The sequence below is a fragment of the Rhinoderma darwinii genome, chromosome 4 (assembly GCF_050947455.1).
Source record: "Rhinoderma darwinii isolate aRhiDar2 chromosome 4, aRhiDar2.hap1, whole genome shotgun sequence".
Lineage (NCBI taxonomy): Eukaryota > Metazoa > Chordata > Amphibia > Anura > Rhinodermatidae > Rhinoderma > Rhinoderma darwinii.
Genome location: NC_134690.1, coordinates 207,643,988 through 207,669,595, shown reverse-complemented (window position 1 = coordinate 207,669,595; position 25,608 = coordinate 207,643,988). Strand labels below are relative to the sequence as shown.

General features: G+C 41.4%; 1 protein-coding gene across 2 annotated transcripts in view; it reads right to left on the bottom strand.

Annotated features, from left to right (window-relative positions):
* Positions 1-25,608, bottom strand: part of ZNF292 (zinc finger protein 292) — a 91,706-nt gene that overhangs the window by 15,001 nt on the left and 51,097 nt on the right. For both annotated transcript variants that reach the window (XM_075862121.1, XM_075862120.1), the window contains exons 2-5: positions 17,912-18,066; positions 16,568-16,646; positions 4,726-4,861; positions 47-249 (exon numbers count right to left, since the gene is read on the bottom strand). In XM_075862121.1, coding sequence (XP_075718236.1) covers positions 47-249; positions 4,726-4,861; positions 16,568-16,646; positions 17,912-18,066 — 573 coding nt within the window. The remainder of the gene's footprint in view (positions 1-46; positions 250-4,725; positions 4,862-16,567; positions 16,647-17,911; positions 18,067-25,608) is intronic.

Here is a 25,608-nt window from a genome sequence, read left to right as displayed (position 1 = left end):
AGGTACACTTTAAAGAGAATTAAAGTGCACTAAGAGAATAACTAACCTCTTCTATGAGCTTTATATTTGGTGAGGCTGCACACAGACATTTCAGGTAGAGCTGTTTGAAGTGTCCTTTCTTGGTCATTTCTTGGTGGTCTGACAATATCTTCGCCAGGCATGTTGCTCCCGCCACTTTGCCAAGTTTAAGGAGCCGTTTGATTCGCATTTCCAGTAGCAATGGGCCCTCGGAATGAAAAAACTCTTCAGCTGTTGAAAATGGAGGAAGAAATTAGATATTAGACACATTCCCTTCGATCGTAGCACAGATATGATGTGACCTGTCTCACCTTAGTTTGCCAATCAGTGGCAAGTTGTTGTTTTTTTACATTTTGCAGAGTTGAATACTGAAACAGTATCATGAAGATTCATAGATTTCCTATTAAAATTCCCTATTTAGACCTCCTTTGCCAAGCAGAATGTGAATGTTTGTGCCACTGCTTAGAAATGAAGACCAGAGGATGGGTGACCTCTCCACGCTCTTATATTGGTAGGTGCCGCTAGCTTGTTCTGCTTCAACCGCTCCAGTCATTGACTATGAAATTGATTGAAACAGCGGAGTGCTGTACTCCGCTATTTCCATCATTCCCATGCTCTACCGCCACTCCATTCAATATTCTCCTCACAGTGGTCGAGCATGGAGGAGGAAAAGGGAATTCACGATCGGTGGGGCCCCCAGTGATTAGATAGGTGAGAACTGTCAATTCTGGGAATACCCCTTTAAACCACAAGTTTCCTTACTATGCATAAAATATACAAATGCACCTTATTGCTGCCTGTAACCTTACATATTTGTGAATATGCACAGCTGAATATTAAATAGAAGCAAATGTACGAAACATAATACTAAAAGATTACATCAGAGGATATTTTATGCTTCCGAGTGCAATCATTTTAATTGAAATTATGTTTGACTGCCTAATATTTATGACCTTGGCATCCCACGCAGTCAGATCAAGGAAATTATCTACTACAGCTTAGAACAGACATTGTAAGATAATAAAAATCTCTGAAGAAAAACACAGTATACATTTTCAGTATATCTTTTACACAAGACTATAAAAGTTAATTAAAGCGGGAGGGGGAAGGGGGTTACCGCTGACAAGCTGTAGTTTCCGTTCTGACCTAACCTCTCTCTGCCCATCCTGCTGCAATAATCCCAAATATTCCCTTAAGGGACAGAAGACATTGGGGGCAGCAGGCTAACCGCTTTAATCAGACCTACACCAAAGTCCTCCATAATAGAGCGCCTGAAGAACATTGCCCGTGAGGAAAACCAAGGCGGTGCCTGCCTCCACAGGGTGGCTCTCTCTGCAGAGCTCTGGCTGACCTAATAGAGAATGAATAAATATTGAAACAATTCTCGGACCAGCTGCTGGCAGTCATTACTGCTTCAAGAGCCTCTCTGATGGGTAGAATGTATGAAATAAAAGTAAGTCTGCTCAGGCAAGATCTTCAGAATTTAGCGAATTGGATCGCACATAAAGAAGACCGAATAGAAAAATCGCACAACCCAGCTCCCATCAACATTACAAGAGCTTGCAATTAAAACCGAGATCTGGAACCAAAAGGCGGACGTCCTAGGAAATGAAGGGGTAATGTTAAAGGAACAGTGTCATCACAAATTATTTTTTTATATGTTAAAGATGTTAGTGCTTTATTAAAAACGTTTATATTCATTTGTGTGTTTGTGTTTTACTTTTTCTTATTTTTACACTTTTTCTTCCCTATGGGGGCTGCCATTTTTTGTTCCATTTCTGTGTGTGTCGATTAACGACACATACAGACATGGAATACGGCAGCCACAGTCCCATAGGGACTGCGAACGGCTCCCGTCCCATTGACTGCAGTGTACGGCGTCTGTGTGGGAACTGCGCATGCGCCGCTCCCACACAGTCCTATTCGAAATTGGCGCCGTCCGGCGCCATTTTCCTGTGGACCGGAAGTCGCGGCCGGACAGTAATATTACTACTTCCGGTCGCGGCTTCCGGATTTGTGCACTTGCACCAGCGGCAGCAAACGGAGCGGACGGGCCGGAGGGAGCCGCGGCGGCAGGAGCAGGTAAGAGATTTCAATGTATGTTCGTGTTTGTGTGTGTTTACTACTGTATGTAAACCTACTACACTGTGGGTTAGCTCAAAAAATGGCGACACACAGTGTAGGAGGTTACATCGTTCAAACCCCTCGTTTATCCCGGCACTAGCCAGGATAAAGGAGGGGGGGAAGCTGAGAGCTCACTAGAGCGAGGGCTTTTAACCCAATGTTGCAATGCTGCAATTTTGGGAACAGCTCCATCTAGTGACCAAAAATGGGTAGTATTATAAATTAGAAATAATTTATAATATTACCTGGACTCGTGCAAAAAAATAAAAAAAATTTGAACAGTGTTTAATCACCCACACACTAAATGTTTAATTTTTAAAAAAAAAACATGTTTTTCTGGCAACACATTCCCTTTAAGGGGTAATTAAACTATCTCCGTATCATTGGAATGCCTGAGAGAGTGGAAGGTTAGAGGTTGGAATAATTTGTGGAAAAACGGCTAGATGGTCTATTTCCAGAGGCAAAATTCCTTAGAGCCTTTATAGGGCAGCCCAACCATGGTGCTTGCAGAGATCAGGATACTGTACTGCAGCTCGCCTGCCGTGCTGGAGAGATCCACCTTGAAATTGAATACATCTCCCAAATTTTCTTCTGCAGATCTGCAAAAACATCGAGCGTCCTTTATAGTCCAGCGCTAGATAAGGGCATTGCAAAATATTTTCCATGGTGTATCCTGCCCATCTGCGAGATGTGGATTGTGAACGCACCCAATTTTTTTTGCTTCTCTAGCCACGGTGGATGAATAGCTGTCCACTCAACATCGTCCTACACGGGCGTAAAGTCATGCCGTCTCTCTACATTGGCACTATGGAACCCTCAAGCTAGTGTATCAACTCTATCCTGAACAATATTTTATTTTGTATATGGCCTTTGTCTATTCTTTTCCCATTTAGCTTATGGTGTAATTGGATCCGGTTAACGGCGAGATCTTTTTGCAGAATATTTCAGGACTCTATTTTGCATCTGTAAGTTTCCTGATCCTTTGTTTATTTTTGTGAAACGAAAACTATTGTGTTATAGTGCCAAATTTTAGCTGCCTCCACTTTACAGGTGCAAAATTCATAGTTGCTAGGTCATGGTGGAGTAACTTCTTTCCATTCATTGTCTGCATAGCACCATTACACCTGTCGCTACACGGACTCCCTACGTCATCTATGCCAGGAACAGAAATGGTTGTTATGGTTGCTACCACTGATCTTTTATGGTCACTTGGTTACCTGGTCTATACAAATAACCAGTTTATCACCGGTGTACAGACTTCGATTTAAATACTATGCACAAACATTTGGGAGAGAGATGATTTATCGATGGTCATTTACAACAACATGTTCTACAACCAATATATAACTGTATACATTATATTTTATTATGACCGCACTGATGGACACTTCCCTTGCAATTCAGAATAAAAATATAGTGTATAGGAGCTGCACTGTAATAAGATCCAAAAAATGGCCGGGTTCTAGGTGGAGAGAGTCTTGACCAAGTCCCCTATGACTTTATCCCTTACCATACATACGGACGTCCTGGGGCATATAGAACGGTGTATGTGTGACCATATTTATTATGTATATTTATTGTATATCATGTTTGCGCTTTAAAGGGAATGTGTCGCTAGAAACATTTTTTTTTTTTTTTAGTTAAACAGTTAGTGTATAGGTGATTAAACATTGTTCTAATTTTTTCACGAGTCAGGAGATATTATAAATTAGATTCTAATTTATAATATTTCCCAGCACTGGTCACTAGATGGAGCAATTCCCAAAATTGCAGCATTGAATGTGGTAAAGCAACCACATTGCTTTATGCTGCAAAATTTGAGAAAACACACTCGCTCTAGTGAGCTCACAGAATCCCCCCTCCCTTATCCTGGCTAGTGCTGGGAGAAACAAGGGATTTAATGGTCAAACCTCCTACACTGTGTGTCGCCATTTTTTTTAGCTAACACAGTGTAGTAGGTTAACATACAGTAGTAATCACACAGTAAAACACGAACATACACAGAAATAACTTACCTGCTCCTGCCGCCGCCGCTCCCTCCGCTCCGTCTGCTACCTCCGCTCCAAGTGCACAAGTCCGGAAGCCGCGACCGGAAGTAGTAATCTTACTGTCCGGCCGCGACTTCCGGTCCACAAGAAAATGGAGCCGGACGTCGAACAATTCAATTTGGACTGTGTGGGAGCGGCGCATGCGCCATTCCCACACAGACGGCGTACAGCATAGTGGATGGAACGGGCCCCGTTCGCATTCACTATGGGACTGTATGTGCCGTATTCCATGTCTGTATGTGTCGTAAATCGACACATACAGAGATGGAAAAAAAAATGGCAGCCCCCGTGGACAAGAAAAAGTGAAAAAATAAAAAAAAAGTAAAACACAAACACACAAATAAATAAAAAAATGTTTAATAAAACACTAAAAGCAAATTGATCTAATTTTGATTTAACTTTTTTCGTGACACTGGTCCTTTAATGCATTTGAGTAATATGTAAATCTGCTGTACTTTTTCTTTATAGGTTATTACTATTTAATAAAAAACAAGTTTGGACAAACAAAAATGTAATAAATTTTAACAGCACTTACCCTGATAAGGATCCTGGATTTCATCATTAAGAATTTTATCCAAGATTGGATCCCTCCAGACGCCATCTTCTTGAGACATATTGTACAAGAGCACAAGCTCATGGCTGCCATTTTCTGTCAATCTCGTATGTGCGGCCTGAGAGAGTAAACAAATTTAACAGGTGCTCTAAAGGAAAAATGTGAAATGTTAGCAAGTTATATTTTACTATAAATACGTTTACTTGAATTCTTCATTCCACCTACTCTTTACAGCTATCATTAACTCCGGATTCTTAGAAATTAAATAAAACTGGGCAAAAAGGAAACTAAACCGATACCGTTTTGGCCCATAGGAAACTATGGGTGCCGTATTAAAGATGCATCTTAGGGGTCTATTCACACAGCGAGTGTGAGTTTGGCGTGTCCATCGAACCTATCTTAAGAGCCTCATTCACTCGACAGATCCGACGGGTCAATGATCCCTTTATTCAACTGTATAGAACAACATAGTCGACTATGCTATTTTATATAGTAGCCTCCAGTTTAAAAAAAAAAAAACAAAAGAAGAAAGTAGTGTGAATAGATCCTAACTTGTTTACTACTATAATTTTTTCCATTTTACGCCGTGTTATTTATTTATCGAATTGACCGCTGATGAAGGATGAGAATTGTAAAGCGTAGGGTTGTTCCTATTGTAGTTTTAGCTGACAGCTAGTTAGAATAAATTGAGTTAGAGAGTGACCTATAATAGAATAGGATCCGGTTCTTTTCTACTGTATCTAAATATAGGGCTAGAATCCTCAGGGCTTTAGCAGGCTGTCCAAAATCTCACGTATATTCACATCAATCTGTCGCACTTAAAAAAAACAATCTGCAGCTAGGGCCTTATTCAGAGACTGGCAAACTGGTTAACATCCAGCGTTTCCCTTCAGCAAGTAGAAACCCCAATTTATTTAAACGATTGTAAGGCAAATGTAAAGTGTTTTTCTTGCTGATGTAAATAACCTTTTGTCGGATTTTCCCCACCAACAAGTGTCCTAGGGCTAATATGCCTCCAGAACTCTAGACTACCTATTGTGATAAACAGGGAAATGAGGGGGAACATATCGGAGTACTTATATGCAGGACAAGCAAAAGGCCTCCAGATTATTGTTGAAGTCTTTGATACAGATTCAGCGAAGCAAACATTCCAAAGAATATGGCAGACACATCAGAGAATACCAACCAATACCACAAAGCATTGAGAATCCCACTGTTGCTTTGTTGTGATAAATACATCAAGTCAAATCAGGCAGCTTTTTACAATATATCAGTTCCATCCGGACAGTTTTTAGCCTGAGCAGGATACAATTGATACATTTTGCGCACCAGTCAGGCGTCCATAGCCAGACTATAAGGCCTAGTTCAAACAGCGCTTTTTGCAAGTAGAAAAAAATCTGCCTAGAAATTCCTTCAGGAATTTTGAGGCAGATTTTGAATAGCCAGCGTTGTTGGACGCTTTTTTTTTCTTCTGCCTCCCATTGGAGGTCAGTGGCGGAAACTAGAAGAGCATACAGTTTTTTTTGTTTTTTTTTACGTAAGTGGCCAGAAGCCACTCAAGAAAAAAAAAACACCTCTGCCTCCTATTGAAATCAATGAGGGACGATTTGGGCAATTTTTTGGCGCCAATTCAGATGCGGTTTCCGTATCAAAATCAGCGCCGAAAAACTCTTTGTGAACTGACCCTAGGAGAGGAAACTGCTGCACGCAACATTGTTCTGTCTGACAAAGGTAGACATACGGCATTAAAAAGGATGCAACTGATGCCAGAACAGCTTCTATAGGAAAGACTGGTATCAGTTCTGGCATCAGTTTCCCTCCGGTGTTTCTGTACCACATCAGAAGGAAACTAAGCCTGATCGCCGGATATATGGGAGCGGCCCTAAGCCAGGCATCATAATTTAACCCCTTCCCGCCGGATCACGTACAGTAACGTCATTAAAACTGGTGTCTTACCGCATTTTCACGTTACTGTACGTCATGGAGATGAAGCTGGCTCAGGAGCTGAGCCAGCGACATCACCGCCGGGTGACAGCTGTATGTTACAGCTGGCACCCTGAGGTATCGGGCAGGACCGGAGCTAGCCTCCGATCCGACCGATTAACCCCTCACATGCTGCGTTCAATAGAGATCACAGCATGTGAGGAGTTTATAGCCACCGGCACCCCAGCAACGTGATCGCTGGGTTGCCGGTGGCTGCAAAGGCAATCGGAGAGCTAATGCTTACCTCCCGATCAGCCTGTAACGGAATCCTCCTATGCCCTGTCGTAGGCGGGGCCCAGGAGGCTTCCGGTACCATCAGCAAGATGGTGCCGGCTCAGCTTCCGGCTCAGAAGCTGAGCCGGCGTCATCAGCAGTGGGTGTCCGCTGTATGTTACAGCGGACACCCCGATCTATCTCCAGGAACCGGAGCTAGCTCCGATTCCTGGCATTAACCCCTTCGATGCAGCGATCCATTATGATCGCTGCATCCTAGAGGTTTTTAGAAAATCGGCAGCCTTGCCATGCGATGGCAAGGCTGGCGACTGTTACTATGGCAACAGGAGCCCTAACAATGGACTCCTGTCTGCCATTACGTAAGCTGATTAGGCCCCACCCAGAGGCGGAGCCTGATCGGCTTGCTGTCAGTGAACAACTGACAGTTCCAATACATTGCACTACATAGGTAGTGCAATGTATTAGAACATCAAACAAACAGTTGGACATTCAAGTCCCCTAGTGGGACTAAAGAAAAAGTATAAAAAAAAGTGTAAAAAAAGTAAAAATAAAAGTTGTAAAACATACAATACAAGTTTCAAGTAATAAAATAAAACACAATCGCCCTTTTTCCCTTATCAAGTCATTTATTATAGAAAAAAAATAATAAAGCCATACATATTTCTTATCGCTGCGACCGTAACGACCTGAACTATAAAAATATTATGTTATTTATCCAGCGCAGTGAACGCCGTAAAAAAAAAACCTCAAAAACACTGCCATAATTACTGTTTTTTTTGGTCACTGTCTTCCAAAAATTGAAATAAAAAGGGATCAAAAAGTCGCACGTATCCAAAAATGGTACCTATAAAATCTATACCTCGTCTTGCAAAAAACAAGCCCTCACACAGCTCCATCGACGAAAAAATGTAAAAGTTATGGCTCTCACAACTTGGCGACAGAAAAAATACATTCTCTTTCCAAAAGTAATTTTATTGTGCAAAAAGGTTATAAAAAAAGTTCTATAAATTTGGTATCGCCGGAATCGTACTGACCCGCAGAATAAAGGTAACATGTAGTTTATAACGCATGGTGGACGCTGTATAAAAGAAAACTAAAAAACTATGGCAGAATTGCTGTTTTTTTATTACATTGCCTCCCAAAAAAACGATAACAAGTGATCAAAAAGTCGCATGTACCCCAATATGGTACCAATAAAAGCTACAGCTCGTCCCGTAAAAAAAGAGCCCTCATACCACTACGTCTATGAAAAAATAAAATAAGTTAAGGCTCCAATAATTCAGGAAAGAAAAATATCCAGTTGTGAAGGCCCGAGGGGAACATTTCTTCTGTTTCAAAAGGCGATGTATCAAGGCACTAAAATTAGAGAACCAGGAAGGGGAGGGCCCAAACATATCTGCTGGAAGAGACGGTGCCCGTATTATACCAGGACAACACTTTCCCGGCAAAATTCCCCAAACTCCAAAGGTGCGGAGTGTGGACCAAAAGGGGGATAAGGAAGGACATTTATCAGTGTGACACCGGCCTGTGCAGAAAGGATCGATCACAGCGTAACAAACATCTATGGATCATTTTATTATTTTTTTTACCTTATTATTATACCACCTGACTATGCCCCTGATGTACTCTGCCCAGCTCAGATATGCCCCACATTATAAACGGAAACAACAGTGATACTCCAAACAAAACTATTACCAAGCAAATTCCATGCTCCAAAACCCAAATGGCACTCCCACCCATCTGAGCCCTACAGTGTGCCCAAACAGCAGTTTACTTCCACATATATGGCATCACCATACCCGGGAGAACCCTTTTAACAATTTTTGGGTGTGTGTCCCCAGTGGCACAAGCTGGGCACGACATATTTGACACTGAATTTGCATATCTAGGGAAAATTTTTAATTTGTACCTTCCGCAGTGCAATCATTTATGGAAAAGACACGTGGGGTGAAAATGCTCACTACACCTCTTAATAAATGCCTTGAGGGGTGCAGTTTCCAAAATGGGGTCACTTCTCAGGGGTTTCTTTTATTATTTCACATCAAAGCCTCTGCAATTGTGAACCAATACTTTATATGTCGCCAAATTAGGCCTCAATTTTACATGGTACTCTTTCACTCCTGAGCCCTGTCGAATGTCCAGGCAAAAGATTAGGGCCACATGTAGGGTGATTCTAAAACCGGGAAACACCGCATAATAATTGAGAGCTGTCTTGTTATGGTGGCTCAAGCTGGGCACCACATATTGGCGTATCCAAGGAAAAATTCCCATTTTCATTCTCCCACATCGTGTGCACACGAATTTCTGCAAAACACCTGTGGGGTTAACATGCTCACTACACCCCTAGGTGAATACCTTGAGGGTGTTGTTTCCAAAATGGGGTCACTTCTGGGGGGGATCCACTGTTTTGGTCCCACAGGGACTTTGCAAATGCAACATAGCGCCCAGAAACCAAATGCAGCAAAATCTGTACACCAAAAGCAAATGGCGCTCCTTCCCTTCTGAGCCCTGCCACGTGCCCAAACAGCAGTTTATGACCACGTGTGAGGTATTGCCGTACTCCAGAGAAGTTGCTTTACAAACGTTGGGGTTCTTTTTTTCCTTTATTTGTTGAGAAAATTAAAAATTTGGAGCTAAAGCTACGTCTTATTGAAGAAAAACGATTTTTTTTATTTTCACTGCCCAATTCTAATAAAATCTATGAAACACCTGTGGGGGCAAAATGCTCACTACACCCCTAGATGGATTCCTCAAGGGGTGTAGTTTTCTCAATGGAGTCACTTTTTTGGCGTTTTCACTGTTTTGGTACCTCAGGGGCTTTGCAAATGCGACATGGCCTGCGCAAACCATTCCTGCTAAATTTGAGCTCCAAAAGCCAAATAGCGCTCTTTCCCTTCTAAGCTCCACCGTGTGTCCAAACATCCGTTTATAACCACATGTGGGGTATTGTTTTACTCGGGAGAAATTGCTTTACAAATGTTGTGGTGCTTTTTCTCCTTTAGTCCTCGTGTAAATTAGAAAAAATTAGCTAAACCTACATGATCTTTGAAAGAATGACTATTTTTATTTTCACGGCATACTTCCAATAATTTCTGCAAAAAACCTGCAGGGTCAAAATGCTCACTATACCCCTAGATAATTTCCTCAAGGGGTGTAGTTTCCCAAATGGGGGTCGCTTTTGGTGGATTTCCACTGTTTTGGCACCGAAAGAGCCCTTGAAACCTGACATGGTGCCTAAAATATTTTCAAATAAAAAGGAGGCCCAAAATCCACTATGTGCTCCTTTGCTTCTGAGGCCGGTGCTTCAGTCCATTACCGCACTAGGGCCACATGTGGGATATTTCTAAAAACTGCAGAATCTGGGCAATAAATATTGAGTTGCGTTTCTCTGGTTAAAAACTTCTGTGTTACAAAAAAAATAGATTAAAAATGAATTTCTGCAAAAAAATATGAAATTTGAAAATTTCACCTCTACGTTGCTTTAATTCCTGTGAAACGTTTAAAGGGTTAAGAAACTTTCTAAATGCTGTTTTGAATACTTTGAGGGGTGAAGATTTTAAAATGGGGTGACTTTTTGGCGGTTTCTAATATATAAGGCCCTAAAAGCCGCTTCACAACTGAACTGGCCCCTGTAAAAATAGCCTTTTGAAATTTTCTTGAAAATGTGAGAAATTGCTGCTAATGTTCTAAGCCTTGTGACGTCATAGAAAAATAAAAGGACGTTCAAAAAACGATTCCAATCTAAAGTAGACATATGGGGGATGTTAATTAGCAACAATTTTGTGTGGTATAACTGCCTGTCTTAAAAGCAGATACATTTACAAAAATGCTAATTTTTGCAATTTTTCACTGGTAAATATTGAATTTATCGACCACATTTTTCCACTATCATAAAGTCCAATGTGTCACGAGAAAACAATCTCAGAATCGCTTTGATAGGTAAAAGCGTTCCGGAGTTATTACCACATAAAGTGAAAAATGTCAGATTTGAAAAAATGGGTCTGGTCCTGAAGGCTAAAATGAGCTTGGTCCTGAAGGGGTTAAGCAAGAATCTTCAAGAGAAAAGTGACGCGATCGAAGACAGCGGAATCCCTTTGCAGTCAGCCCTGGGGACCTATAAAGGACCCCAGGGCTGTCTGTTCAGTTTGCCTGCTGTTAGGGCACCGTATGTGGTGCCCTAACAGCAGCCTGTCTCATAGTGACACAGAATTTCATGTATTAGCATACAAGAGTATGCGAATACATTATAAGTAAAAAAAACCAAAGTAAATAAAGTTATCCCTTAGATTTTTGGAGACAGACGCACCCAGATTTAGAACAATACTCTTGTTATAATAAATCTAGTGGTACTCTATCTATAACATAGGAACCTAGATCGGTATCCGATCATTGTCCGTTATTATTGAAGTTACAATTGAGAGAAGATGTGCCTTATGTATCTCGGATGAGAATACATCCTCAGTGGTTGGCTAGGTTAGCAACACATGAAGAAATAAAGTCATTTGAAGGAATTTTTAAAATGTAACCTGGGGACGACCTCTAAAAGGGGTGGTTTGGGACACCTTAAAGGCTTTCTTAGGCTATGTTCACACGGGGTATTTTGCCGAGTTTTTTGACGCGGAAACCGCGTCGCAAAACTCGGCAAAAACGGCCCGAGAACGCCTCCCATTGATTTCAATGGGAGGCGTCGGCGTCTTTTTCCCGCGAGCAGTAAAACTGCCTCGCGGGAAAAAGAAGCGACATGCCCTATCTTCGGGCGCTTCCGCCTCTGACCTCCCATTGACTTCAATGGGAGGCAGGAGAAAGCGTATATCTCGCTGTTTTATGCCCGCGGCGCTCAATGGCCGCGGGCGAAAAACGGCGCGATAATCGCCGCGAAAATTGGCGTGCAGGGAGAGGAATATCTGCCTCAAAGTTCCAAACGGAATTTTGAGGCAGATATTCCTCCCCCAAAATACTCCGTGTGAACATAGCCTTAAGGGGGCTAATGAAGAGATATATTGTTCAGGTTAAAAGAGGACTTAGAAAAGAGGAGGAACAGGCTAGTATAGAGGAACTCAGAGGGAATATCAGAGGAGGAAGGATATATGTACAAAGGAAGATTGGACAAGGGCTTGTGAGGCAGTGCTGCTACGCAAGGCAGAAAGTAGGGCAAAATATTTGGATATTAGAATATACGTACAGGGTGGTAGACAAGGGAAATGTTTATGTAATAGGATTAAGGGGAAGGAAAATCATACTATAATTCAAGCTATAACAACAAAGGAAGGTAAAATTGTAAACAGGGAAGAAGAGATAAGAAGAGAATTCTATAGATATTTTAAACATTTATATTCTTCAGAAATATAGATAGATCAAAAAACAATTAAATTATATTTGGGGGAAATTGTATTGCCCTCCTTATCATTGGAACAAAAAGGAATACTTGAAAAGGAGATCACTTTAGAGGAAGTTTTGGAAGTGATCAGTAATTCCCTAAAGCAGGAGGCCTTGATGGTCTACCATATGAAATATAGTTCCCCATTGTTGGTGGAAATTTTTAACGAGATATTGTAGGGCCCGGGTGAACGAGGCATTAATAATATTAATTACCAAATCTGATAAAGGAGCTTTGGATCCCGGATCTTACCAACCGATTTCATTGTGGATTACAGATGTTAAGATCCTGGTCAAAATTTTAGCGTTACGTTTGGCAGGGGTTATTTCATCATTAATTAAGGAGGATCAGTTTGGCTTTATGCCGGGAGAGTCGACATCCACCAATATCATGGAAGTGGACAAAAATTCGGAGTATCCAGCACTCGGATAAAAAAAAATTGACGTTTTATTCTGTCATTTTAAAACCAGAACAATTAAAATGAAAATCCCGGTAGCACGCTGACGCGTTTCGAACCTCTGGGGTCCTTGATCACAGCTATGATTAAGGACCCCAGAGGTTCGAAACACGTAAGTGTGGTCCCGGGATTTTCATTTTAATTGTTCTGGTTTTAAAATGACAGAATAAAACGTCAATTTTTTTTTTATCAGAGTGCTGGATACTCCGAATTTTTGTCCACTTCCATTGTCTTGCATACCCGTTGTTGACTCAGGATTCTTCTGGGAGTATCTTCTAGCACCTGTAACATCTAGACGTGGAACCAACCAACGCAGAAAATAACGCAGAAAATAACGCAGTGAGCGAACCTTTGTAATTCTTTCTATTTTTCTATCAACCAATATCCACCATCTGTTTGGGAATATAGAGTTAGAGGGTAAAGAGATACGGGAGGCCGCTCCATCCTGTCATTAGACACAGTTAAGACGTTTTACAGGGTGGAGTGGTCCTTCTTATGGGAAGTGTTGAGAAATGATGGCTTTGGAAGTAGGTTTATTGGTTGGTTGAAAGCCCTAAATGAGGGACCGGTAGCCAGGGTTCTGGTAAATGGGGTTCCAACTGAACTTTTTTCATTGTCCCCTGTAGGGTTGCCACGATACCAGAATTTGTACTTCGATACCGAGGCTTTGTGTAGTATTTCGATTTCAATACCAAAACGACACTTTGCCAAATGTAAAAAGAACAAAAAAAGAGAGTTCTTCCATTTTCTGATGTGAGGTGTGATGATGAATTTTGAACCTCCATGTGCCTCACATTAATAGTAATTAACCCAATCATGTTCCTCAGTCGGAATGGGTTAATGTGTAAGGTACATGATGGGGTTAATTACTATTAATGTGAGGCACATGGAGGTTAAATTCATCACACCTCGTGCCTCACAATAAGTGAAAGAAAGCAGTTTTTATTATATTTTCTTACAGAGTACACATCATAAATGACGCAAAAAAATAGTTGTGCACGTTATTACAGCCACGCCAATATCGAATGTGTATAGTTTATGTATTAACCCCTTAATGACCGGGCCTGAAAAGACGTTAATGACCAGCTCAATTTTTCTGTTTTTGCCTCTCTGCGTTTCAGCAGCCATAACTTTTTTATTTTTTCATTGACGTGGCTGTATGAGGCCTTGTTTTATGCGAGAGAAATAGTATTTTTTTTCCCCACAGTTTGGTGGTAAAAAAAAATTTTCCCACGCCATTAATATAGGAAAAAGCGATTCTCTGAATAGTTTTTTTTTTGTCTATTTTTTTTATCCCGTTCACGTTTCACGCTAAATAACCCATTAGATAAATTCTTCAGGTTATTACGGTCGTGTAGATACCTAATATGCGTAGGTTTTTTGTTTTTACTTAGTGTAGGGGCAATAAAATGTATTTTATGCAAAATAAAGACTCTTTTTGGGACTTTTTTTTATTATTTATTTTGTTATTTTTTTTTTTAATCCCATCAAGGGATAACTTTATTTGTAACTTTTTTTTTTACTTGTAATGTATTAGCATACTCCTGTATGCTAATACATTACACTGTGTCACAGGCTGCTGATCGGGCAGCACATAGTGTGCCCGAACAGCAGGCACACGGAACAGACAGCCCTGGGGTCCTTTGTAGGTCCCCAGGGCTGACTGCAGAGGGATTCCCCGGTGTTTGATCGCATCACTGGAATCCCGGTGATGCGATCAAAGAGGGGAATTCCCTTTGATCTTGCCGCGGTCACGGACCGCGATAATCAAAGCGTTAAACAGCTGGGGTTGGAATGTTTGCCGACCCCAGCTGTGTTCAGGAGGCTGCTCCAAGATCAGGAGCTGTTAGTAACAGCTCCTGCTTAGAGGACGAGCGCTCACACGAGCGCTCATCAGCCTGATCTACAGCGACGCCAAAAGACATCTCTGTAGACTAAGCACCCGCACCGCCTGACGTCAAAAGACAGTGGGCGGTCGGGAAGGTGTTAATGTTTGTTGTAAAAAACGTGTATGTGTATTTTTTTTAAATGTAATATTACTTTATCTTTAAACTTTAATCTACTGGCATATATCTATACGGCGCGCACTTGTCAGGACTCAGGAGCGGGGCAGTGGCTGTATTACATAGCCGCAGCCTCGCTCTCATACATTCATCTGTTACGATGCCAAGGCCGCACAGTTTAGTATCGAAATTCATGAAATAACCGTATTGAACCGTTTGGGGGTGCACAGTATCGAAGTTTCGATGCATCGTGCATCCCTAGTCCTGTGGTATGAGGTAGGGATGTCCCTGTTCATTACTCTGGTTGTTGAAACTCTGGCCAGTAAGATTCGTAAGGATGAGGAAGTCGAGGGGTTTGGATGTGCGGGGAGAGGTGAGAAGATCTCTCTTTATACAGAGGACATATTAATATACGTAAGTAGACCTGCCCGTACCATGGGGAGAATAATGCAGAGGATTGAAAAATTTGGTTATTTGTCAGGACACCCGATTAACTGGGAAAAATCAATAATGCCTCTGGAAGAAGGAACCGGTTATGATAAAATAAAGGTAGCGGGTAGGCATTTAAATATTTGGGAGTGATGGTGTCGCAGGATGTATCCAGTTACCTGGATTTGAATCTAGCTCCATTAATAAAGAAGTTGAGGGGAAAAATTCAAATTTGGAAAAGACTCCTGTTATCAATGGCGGATAGGATCGCACTGCTAAAAATTATAGTACTGCCTCAGATCCTATAGGTGCTTAATAATTGTCCGATTTGGGTGGGGGGAAATTTTTTCAAAATTATCGAGAGCTTAGTCTACTTATGTTAGAAGAGAAAGAAGGAGGGTGATTAATAACAGACTTTAGAGCATACGATTTGGTGGAACAACTTTGGAATATTAAAAAGATGGAAGAAATTTTCACACCGAAGGAAAAGGAATGGAAAAGTACTATACTGAAGACTACAAACTATGAAATGAGATATAAAATTGTAAAAAGATGTGGGATCGTGGAAAAAAAAAAAAAAAAAAAAAAGATGTTCCTTAGTAGAGAAGAAGAGAAAGGGTCTTTAGGAAGCTCAGAGGTTTAGGGATGCTCCTGGGGTAAGGTTTTTTTTTTTTTATATGTGAAAACGTGAAGTAATTAATTAAATAACGGTTTTTCAAAATAAAAAAAATTAAAATGAAAAAAGTTATGCCCTAATGGTTGTTAATTTTTTTTTAATTTTTTTTTAATAAAATATATTTTATTGGCCATACATTGCATAAAAACAAAAAAACAACACATATTAGGGATCTACACGACCGTAATAAACTAGCATTATTTTAACAGGTTATTTTGCGTGAAACGTGAACAGAATAAATAAAAAATAAATAAAATACAGAGCATCGCTTTTTCCTATATTCACACCGTAAAAATAAATGATCGCACTTACACAGTGAATTTTTTCTACTCTCAAACCGCGCCAAAACAAAACACAATTTCTCCCTCATAAAACAAGCACTCATAAAACAAGCACTCATAAAGCCACGTCAATGAAAAACGAAAAAAAAGTCATGGCTGTTGAAAGGCAAAGACAAAAACTGAAAAATGTAGCTGGTCATTAAGGCGTTTCCAGGCCCGGACATTAAAGGGTTAAGCTGTGGAGCAGTGTGCAGAAATAGAGTAAACATCATATAATACCTACAATAACATACAAGGAATCCACAATCACATGAGTGACATGCACTGCTGTCCAATCTATAAAGTAACACATGTATTCTATGGTAAAGACACTCAAAACGTTACCTTTATGGAGTCTTGAAATCTTTCCCAGTGATCATTCGGTAACTCTTGAGGCAAACATAACAGGAGTTCAACACAGCTCCTACAAAACATAAGAGAAATAATGTAAAACATGTGATTCTTTAACCCCTTAACGACGAATAAATCCATCAGCAGCAGGTTTTCACATCATGACGGATATATCCATCACTCGGAACTTGTGGGCACTGTCACTGTACCCATCAGGGGCAGGAGCACAGCTGTTACACACAGCCAGACTCCTGTCGTATTAAAGAGAACTCAGATTAGGGCAGTTTAACCCCTTCAATAGCGACCGCGTTATTTAAGGTGTATGACAGAGGCACGCCGCCAATGGGTTACCATGGCCCCCAGGTCTGCCACCAGGAACTACCTATTAGGCTATGCTAGAGGTATGACCTAATAGGTTGCCTGTCAGTGAATCACGTTTTCCAAAGCATCATACAAGCGATCAAAGAATCACTGCTTAAAGTCTCCTTGTGGGGCAAAAAATAAGTTAAATATGGACTTCTCCATTTTGCACATGTGAGATCAGAAGCCACCAAAACCGCCTAAGGGCCTGTTCACATCAGCGTTGGCGTTCTATTGCGCAAACCCCGCAACAGAAAGTCAAACTGAAACCACAGCTTCCGTTTCGGTCACCATTGATATCATTCCGGCAGGTTTCCATTTTTCCGACGGAATCAATAGCGCAGCTGACTACGCTATTGATTCAGTCATTAAAACGGAAACCTGCCGGAATGGTGACGAACGGAAACCATTAGCAATGTTTCTGTCACCATTGATATCAATGGTGACAAACGGAAGCTGTGGTTTCACTTTCCGTTGCGGGGTTCACCCGACGGAAACCTCAGACGGAAGCCCGGAACGGAAAGCCAACGCTGATGTGAACAGGCCCTAAGCTGAATTCTTCTTGTAATTTCCTACACGCTCTATTGGTTATATTTGTAAACGTGGAAAAACTCAAGTATTAGAAAATAAATAAATTAAAACAAACACTTAAAACTAAAACTTTAGATATTTTGCAATCTTTACATTTTGGACGAAAACGCTCTTTAAATGTAGTACACAATGAAAATCTTTACAGTTCCGCCATGTCTAAATGTGGCATAGTAGCAAATCCTTATTATTTGCTATGCAAAGGAATGTTGCAATTAATTGTTTATATGGGTTCCCATGTTGTAGCCGAAGACGTAAGGTGTCCCTCACATTATACAGGTCTTGAAATTCATACTAGTAAGACCAAGAAAAACATGGGCTATATAGAATAACAAAGAAAATAAAATAATTTGTAATAGAAGACAGAACATTTTTGTTAGCCATACTTACAAAGATAGCCGCTCAAGCACTAAGCTGACATTTTCACACTGCGAGGTGAGGTACGGTCTGGCATTCGAGTAACTTTGGATGGCCACGGTGTATACTTCCAACAAGGGCAGAGAATCTTCAGACGCCTTCCACTTCTCAGCATACTCCAGGAGAGTCTGTTTGAACAGGAGCGCACTTTTAGAAGCATGGACAAGCAGACACTACAATTCTAGCCACTGCCTATATAGCTGAACGTAAATCAAAACTATCATTAAGAATGTGTTCACATCAGCGTTGCCCTTCCGTAACCCCTCATCGGAAAGGCAAACGGAAACCTTAGCTTCCAATGATCTCAACGACAGGGTTCCGTTGTTTTGACGGAATAGCACAGTCGACTGTTTCATATATAAAAATGGTTCAGAAAAATGTCAGTGCTGCCTGTAGCAACTAATCAGATTATTTGTATCTTTGTATCAAACGCACTGTGGTAAAATAAAAGCCAATATAGTATTGGCTGCGGTGACAATTTGAATGGAACCCTTATAGGGAAGATTCACCCTAAAATATCTCAAGTCAGCAGATGTTATCCTTTCAAGTAATGTAAAGTGCATGCAGCAAGCGCGTCCAGTGAATCAGCTTAACCCCTTAGTGACCAGCCCATTTTAGGCTCGAATGACCAAGCTATTTTATTCGTTTTTCTATAGTCGCATTCAAAGAGCTATAACCTTTTTATTTTTTCGTCTACATAGCTGTATGAGGACTTGTTTTTTGCGGGATTAGTTGTGCTTTTTAATGGCACCATTTTTGGGTACATATAATTTTTATATTAACCTTTTGGGGGGGGGGGGATTATAAAAAAAAAAAACTGAAATTCCGCCATTGTTCTATGCGTTTTTAAATTGACGCCGTTCACTGTGCGGCGTAAATAACATGTTACCTTTATTCTATGGGTCGGTACGATTACGGCGATACCACATATGTAGAGGGTTTTATGTTTTATGACTTTTGCACAATAAAAACACTTTTGAACAAAAATTATTTGCTTTTGCATCGTCTCTTTCCAAGAGCCGTAATTTTTTTTATTTTTCCATCAATGTAGTGATTTTTTGGGCTTGTTTTCTGCGGGACAAGACGTAGTTTTGAATGGTACTGTTTTGGGGTGCATGGGACTTATTGATTCATTTTTATTATGACTTTTTTGGGGGGCAATGGAAAAAAATTGCAATTTCGCCATGGTTTTTTGCGTTTTTTTTTTACGGTGTTCACTTTGCGGTTTAAATTACATATTAACTTTATTAATGGAGTAATTACGGTCGCGGCGATACCACATATGTGTACTTTTTTTTTTTTTTTACACTTTTACTAAATAAAACCACTTTTTATGGAAAAAAATGGATTTTTTTACTGTACTTTTTATTAATAATATTTATTTCACTTTGATGACTGATTTTATTAGTCCCACTAGGGGACTTTACTGTGCGATATTCCGATCGCTGCTATAATGCTTTGGTATACTTCGTATACCAGAGCATTATTGCCTGTCAGTGTAAATCTGACAGGCAATCTGTTAGGACGTGCCTCCGGCGCGTCCTAACAGGCATATGTCCAGGGCAGACCTGGGGGCTTTTATCAGTCCCCCGGCTGCCATGACACCCCATCGGAGACCCGCGATTGCATTCGCGGGCCGCCGATAGGTGACAGAGGGAGCTCACTCCCTCTGTAAACAAAGTTAAATGCCGCGGTCGCTATTGACGGCGGCATTTAACGGGTTAAACGGCCGCGATCGAAGTAAACTTCGATCACGGGCGTTGGAGCAGGAGCTCAGCTGTCATCAGACAGCAGAGCCCCGGCTCCAGCCTGCACGGGAGATCCGTGCAGGACTTAGACTAGGCTGACGTGAAAAGGCGTCAGCCTAGCCTAAAGCCCATTAGTGACCGACGTAAAAAGGCGTATTAGTGGTCACTAAGGGGTTAATGGGTAGCAGCTCCATTCCACCGTCCATAGTTTAGAGCGCATAATGAATCTTCCCTCAAACTGCTACAATTGATACTTCCCAGAAATGTTTTTCTTTTGGGGGTTACAACTTCCACCAGCTCAGGGGTACAGCCTTAGGCCTAGTGCACACTTCAGTCTTTTTCTTCAGGGTGCTAGCCGTTTTTCTGACGGCTAGCACCCTGACTCATTCATTTCAATGGGGCTATGCACACTTCAGGTTTTTTTTACGGTCCCGTTTCTCCGTTCCGACAAAAGTAGAGCATGTCCTACTTTGGTCCGAGATTCCGTGACTGTGAGGCCCATGCAAGTCAATGGGGCCGTCAAAAAAACTGAAGGCACACGGAAGGCATTCGTGTGCCGTCCGTGTGTGATGGAGCCGTTGCCTAGCAACGGCCGGGCGGGCAGAATTACATTACAGATATATTACACTAATCGGCAACCACTTGTCTCTATCAATCACTGATGGAGAAAAGAGACTGCTGATTAAAAATAAAATAAAAAGCAGTTCATACGTACCCTGGTCGTTGTCTTGGTGACGAGTCCCTCTTCTTCCTCCAGTCCGACCTTCCTGTATGAGGCAGCAGCCTCTGATTGGCTGCAGAGGCTGTCACGTGGGATGAAGAGTCATCCCAGGAGGCCGGCCTTCTGACGTCATCCAGACTTGCGTGACCGCCACTACAGTCTGTGATTGGCTGCAGCGGTGACATGGGATGAAACGTCATCCCAGGAGGCCGGACAGGAGGAAAATGCAGGGAGTTCTGGGTAAGTATGAACAATTTCATAAATTGTATTCCCCGTGTGCACTCCGTGTTTCCGATCATGGTACTGTCCAGGGGGGCTGAAAGAGCAGGGTCGTTCAGCGCTAGTCACTGTCCAGGGTGATGAAAGAGTTACCGTCGATCAGTGCAGCCCATTAACTCTTTCAGCACCCTGTACAGTGACTAGCGCCGAACAACCCTGCTCTTTCAGAACCCTGGACAGTACCATGCTCAGCGCTCAGAAACGCAAACACGGAGTGCACGCGGCAATCACAAGGCCGCTAAAACGGGCTCACGGACTTGTCAAAAACGGTGATTGAAGTGTGCACTAGGCCTTAGGAAGCCAAGTTATGCAAATCTGTACCTGTGCTGGTGGGAGAATCAGATGGTCTTCATGGAAAACCTTGAATTAAATACCTCGTTCTTAGTTTCATAGGTTGAGGTATATAGATAATTAATATTATGGGGGAACCCACTTCACAATACAGGAATTTTTTTTAACTCCTGAACCAGAACCAACTTGGTTTCTTTTTTACATCTGAAAGCCAGGATAGAGCAATTAATTTTCTGGACATCACGATCTTGAAGATGGACTTCAAACCCAACACCACAAACAGCCTGCTATCATTAACCCCTTAAGGACGCAGCCTAGTTTGGGCCTTAAGGCTCAGAGCCCATTTTTCAAATCTGACATATTTCACTTTATGTGGTAATAACGTCGGAATGCTTAAACCTATCCAAGCGATTCTGAGATTGTTTTCTCGTGACACTTTGGGCTTCATGTTCGTGGTAAAATTTAGTCGATATATTCAGTCTTTATTTGTGAAAAATTGCAAAATTTAGAGAAAATTTACAAAAAATAGCATTTTTCAGAATTTAAATGCATCTGCTTGAAAAACAGACGGTTATACCACCCAAAATAGTTACTAGTTCACATTTCCCATATGTCTACTTTAGATTGGCATCGTTTTTGGAACATTCTTTTATTTTTCTTGGACGTTACAAGGCTTAGAACATAAACAGCAATTTCTCATATTCTTAAGAAAATTTCAAAAGCCTTTTTTTGAAGGTGCCAGTTCAGTTCTGAAGTGGATTTGAGGGGCCTATGTATTAGAAACCCCCATAAAACACCCCATTTTAAAAACTAGACCCCTCAAAGTATTCAAAACAGCATATAGAAAGTTTTTTAACCCTTCAGGCATTTCACAGGAATTAAAGCAAAGTGGAAATGAAATTTGCAAATTTCATTTTTTCTGCTGAATTTCAATTTTATTCAATTTTTTTTTAGTAACAGAGAAGGTTTTACCAGAGAAACACTACTAAATATGTATTGTCCAGATTCTGCAGTTTTTAGAAATGTCCCACATGTGTGTCTACTGCGCTCGTGGACTAAAACACAAGCCCTAGAAGCAAAGAAGCACCTAGTGCATTTTGAGGCCTCTTTTTTATTAGAATATATTTTAGGCAGCATGCCAGGTTTGAAGAGGTGTTGAGGTATCAAAACAATGGAAACCCACCAGAAGTGACCCCATTTTGGAAATTACACCCCTCAAGGAATTCATTTATGGTTTTTGTTATCATTTTGACCGCACAGTTTTTTCACAGCACCTATTTGAATTGGGCTGTGAAATGAAAAAAATGATATTTTTTCCAATAAGATGTCATTTTTGATCAAAATTTCTTATTTTCACAGGGAACAACATACCCCATTTTGTTGCCCAATTTGTCCTTAGTGCGGCAATACCCCATTTGTGGTGATAAACTGCCGTTTGGGCCCATGGGAGGGCTCAGAAGGAAAGGAGCGCTATGTGTTTGTTGGAGTCCAGATTTTGCTGGATTGGTTTTCGGGTGCCATGTCGCATTTGCAGAGGCCCAGAGGTATCAAAACAATGGAAACCCACCAGAAGTGACCCCATTTTGGAAACTACACCCCTCAAGGAATTCATTTATGGTTTTTGTTATCATTTTGACCGCACAGTTTTTTCACAGCACCTATTTGGATTGGGCTGTGAAATGAAAAAAATGATATTTTTTCCAATAAGATGTCATTTTTGATCAAAATTTCTTATTTTCACAAGGAACAACATACCCCATTTTGTTGCCCAATTTGTCCTTAGTGCGGCAATACCCCATTTGTGGTGATAAACTGCTGTTTGGGCCCATGGGAGGGCTCAGAAGAAAAGGACCACCATTTGGCCTACTGGAGCTTTTCTGGTGCTAAGTCATGTATGCAGAAGCCCCTGAGGTACCAGTACAGTTGAAACCCCCGAGAAGTGACCCCATTTTAAAAACTACACCCCTTAAGACATTCATCTAGAGGTGTAGTGAGCATTTTGACCCCACAGGTACTATGTAAAAGGTAATGCGCAGCAGATGGTGCAGTGTGAGATTTGCAATTTAATATATATATATGCCATTTCAGTGTCCAATATATTGTGCCCAGCATGCGCCACCGGAGATATACACCCCTTAAATTGTAATGTGGGTTCTCCTGGGTACGGCAATACCCTACATGTGGCTGTTATCAGCTGCCTGGGCATACGGCAGGGCTCAGAAGGGAAAGATGAGGGGGGTAAGCTGTGCGGAGTGCATCAGGGTAAATTAAAAATCAAGGGATGTATGATACATTTTAAAACAATCTTTTATACAGAGCCCTGGTTTTTCGGGACACGTGTCACATTGGTATATTGTGTTCTTCCTTATCCCCCTCTTATAGCAGACTCTGCACCTCTTTTGACTCTTTCCCTTTCCACCGGTTTGGGGAACTTCTCCTGGAAAGTGTTGCCCTGGTACGATGCGTGTGGCCCCGCTTCCAGAAGTACTGGGTGCCCCCCCTTCCTGGTCCCTAAAGATTAGATCTTGAAAGTCCAGGAAAGTTCCCCTCTGGCCTGCACATCGACGTAGCACGTACGCATTGTACAAAGCCATCTGTATGATGTACCCGGCCAGCTTCTTATACCACACCGCATGGCGCTGTAGGGCTTCAGGACTTGATTTGACAAGTCCATCCCTCCCATGTACCTATTGTAGTCCAGGATGCAGTCTTGTTTGGGGTTGCCTTTCCTTCATATATCCTAAATCTGTAGGTATACCCTGATGCACTCTCACAGCTTATACATCTTCACGCCATACCTTGCCCTCTTACCTGGCAGGTACTGGCGGAATTGAACCCTCCCTTTAAAATGTACCAGGCACTCATCAATAGAAATACACTTCTCGGGGGTGTATGCTTGGGAAAACCGGGCACTGAAACGGTCTAATAGGGGTCTCCGTTTATACAAACGGTCAAAACTGGGGTCATCTCGGGGTGGGCACGGCTCATTATCAGTATAATGTGAGAAGCGAAGTATTGCCTCATTTATTTATTTTTTTAGGTTCCAGTTCATTTCTGAAGTTGCTTTGAGGGGCCCATATATTAGAAACCCCTATCAAACACCCCATTTTAGAAACTAGACCCCTCAAAGTATTCACAACAGCATTTAGAAAGTTTATGAACCCTTTAGGTGTTTCACAGAAATTTAGAGCAAATTAGAGGTGAAATTTACTCTCTTTATACCATTTTTTTTATAACACAAAAGGATTTATCAGAGAAACGCAACTTAATACGTATTGCCCAGATTCTGCAGTTTAGAGAAATATCCCACATGTGGCCCTCGGGCGGTAATGGACTGAAGCACCGGCCTCCGAAGCAAAGGAGCACCTAGCGGATTTTGAGCCCTCTTTTTTATTAGGCACCATGTCCGGTTTGAAGAGGTCTTGTGGTGCCAAAACATTGGAAACCCCCCAAAAGTGACCCCAATTTGGAAACTAGACCCCTTGAGGAATGCATTGTAGTTTTCTTGGGGTGCATGCGGCTTTTTGATCAGTTTTTATTCCATTTTTAGGTGGCGTGGTGACTAATAAACAGCAATTCTACTATTGTTTTTGTATACTTTTTTTTTTACAGCGTGCACCGTACGCTATAAATGATATATTCACTTTATTCTGCGTGGCGATACGATTACGGCGATACCAGATGTTTATAGTTTTTTTTTATGTCTTATGGCGTTTGCACAATAAAATACGTTTTGTAAACAATCATTCACTTTTTGTGTTACCTTATTCTAAGAGCCAGAACGTTTTTATTTTTCAATCAATAAAGCCGTGCGAGGACTTATTTTTTGCGTAACGAACTGTAGTTTCCATCAGTATCATTTTTAGGTACATGCGACTTTTTGATCTCTTTTTATTCCATTTTTTGGGAGGTGAAGTGACCAAACAATTGTGATTGTGGTACGGTTTATTAATATTTTTTTTTACGGCATTCACCGTGCGGGATAAATAACAAAATAATTTTGTAGTTCAGGCCGTTACGGACGCGGCGATACCAATTATGTATAGTTTATTTGTTTGTTTATATATTTTTATTAATAATAAAGGAGTGATAAGGGAAAAAGTGGGACTTTTACTTTTATTACTTTTAAAACTTTTATTTTCTTATTTTTACACATCTTTTTTTAACTTTTTTTTTACTTTATTACTTTGTCCCACTAGGGGACTTGAGGGCAGGAGGCCCTGATCGCTATTCTAATACACTGCACTACATGCGTAGTGCAGTGTATTAGAACTGTCAGCTACTCACTGACAGCAAGCATAGTGGGTCCTGACGTTGTCAGGACCCACTAGGCTTCCGTCTATGGCATAGCCGGACGCCATTGTTTGGTGTCCGGTTGCCATAGTCACCATCGCCGGCCGCTATCGTGTAGCAGGCCGGCGATGGCGGATTAACCCCTAAGAAGCCGCGATCGCTATTGAACGCGGCTTCTGAGGGGTTAATCGGCGGGGGAGCTCCGCGATCGGTCCCGGCACATTGAGCAGTGATAGTCTGCTGTCGGAAACAGCAGCTATCACAGCTCATGAACGCGCCCCGCGCGAACGGCGCCGTGTTTACTCCATGACCTACTATTAGGTCACTGAGCGCGAACG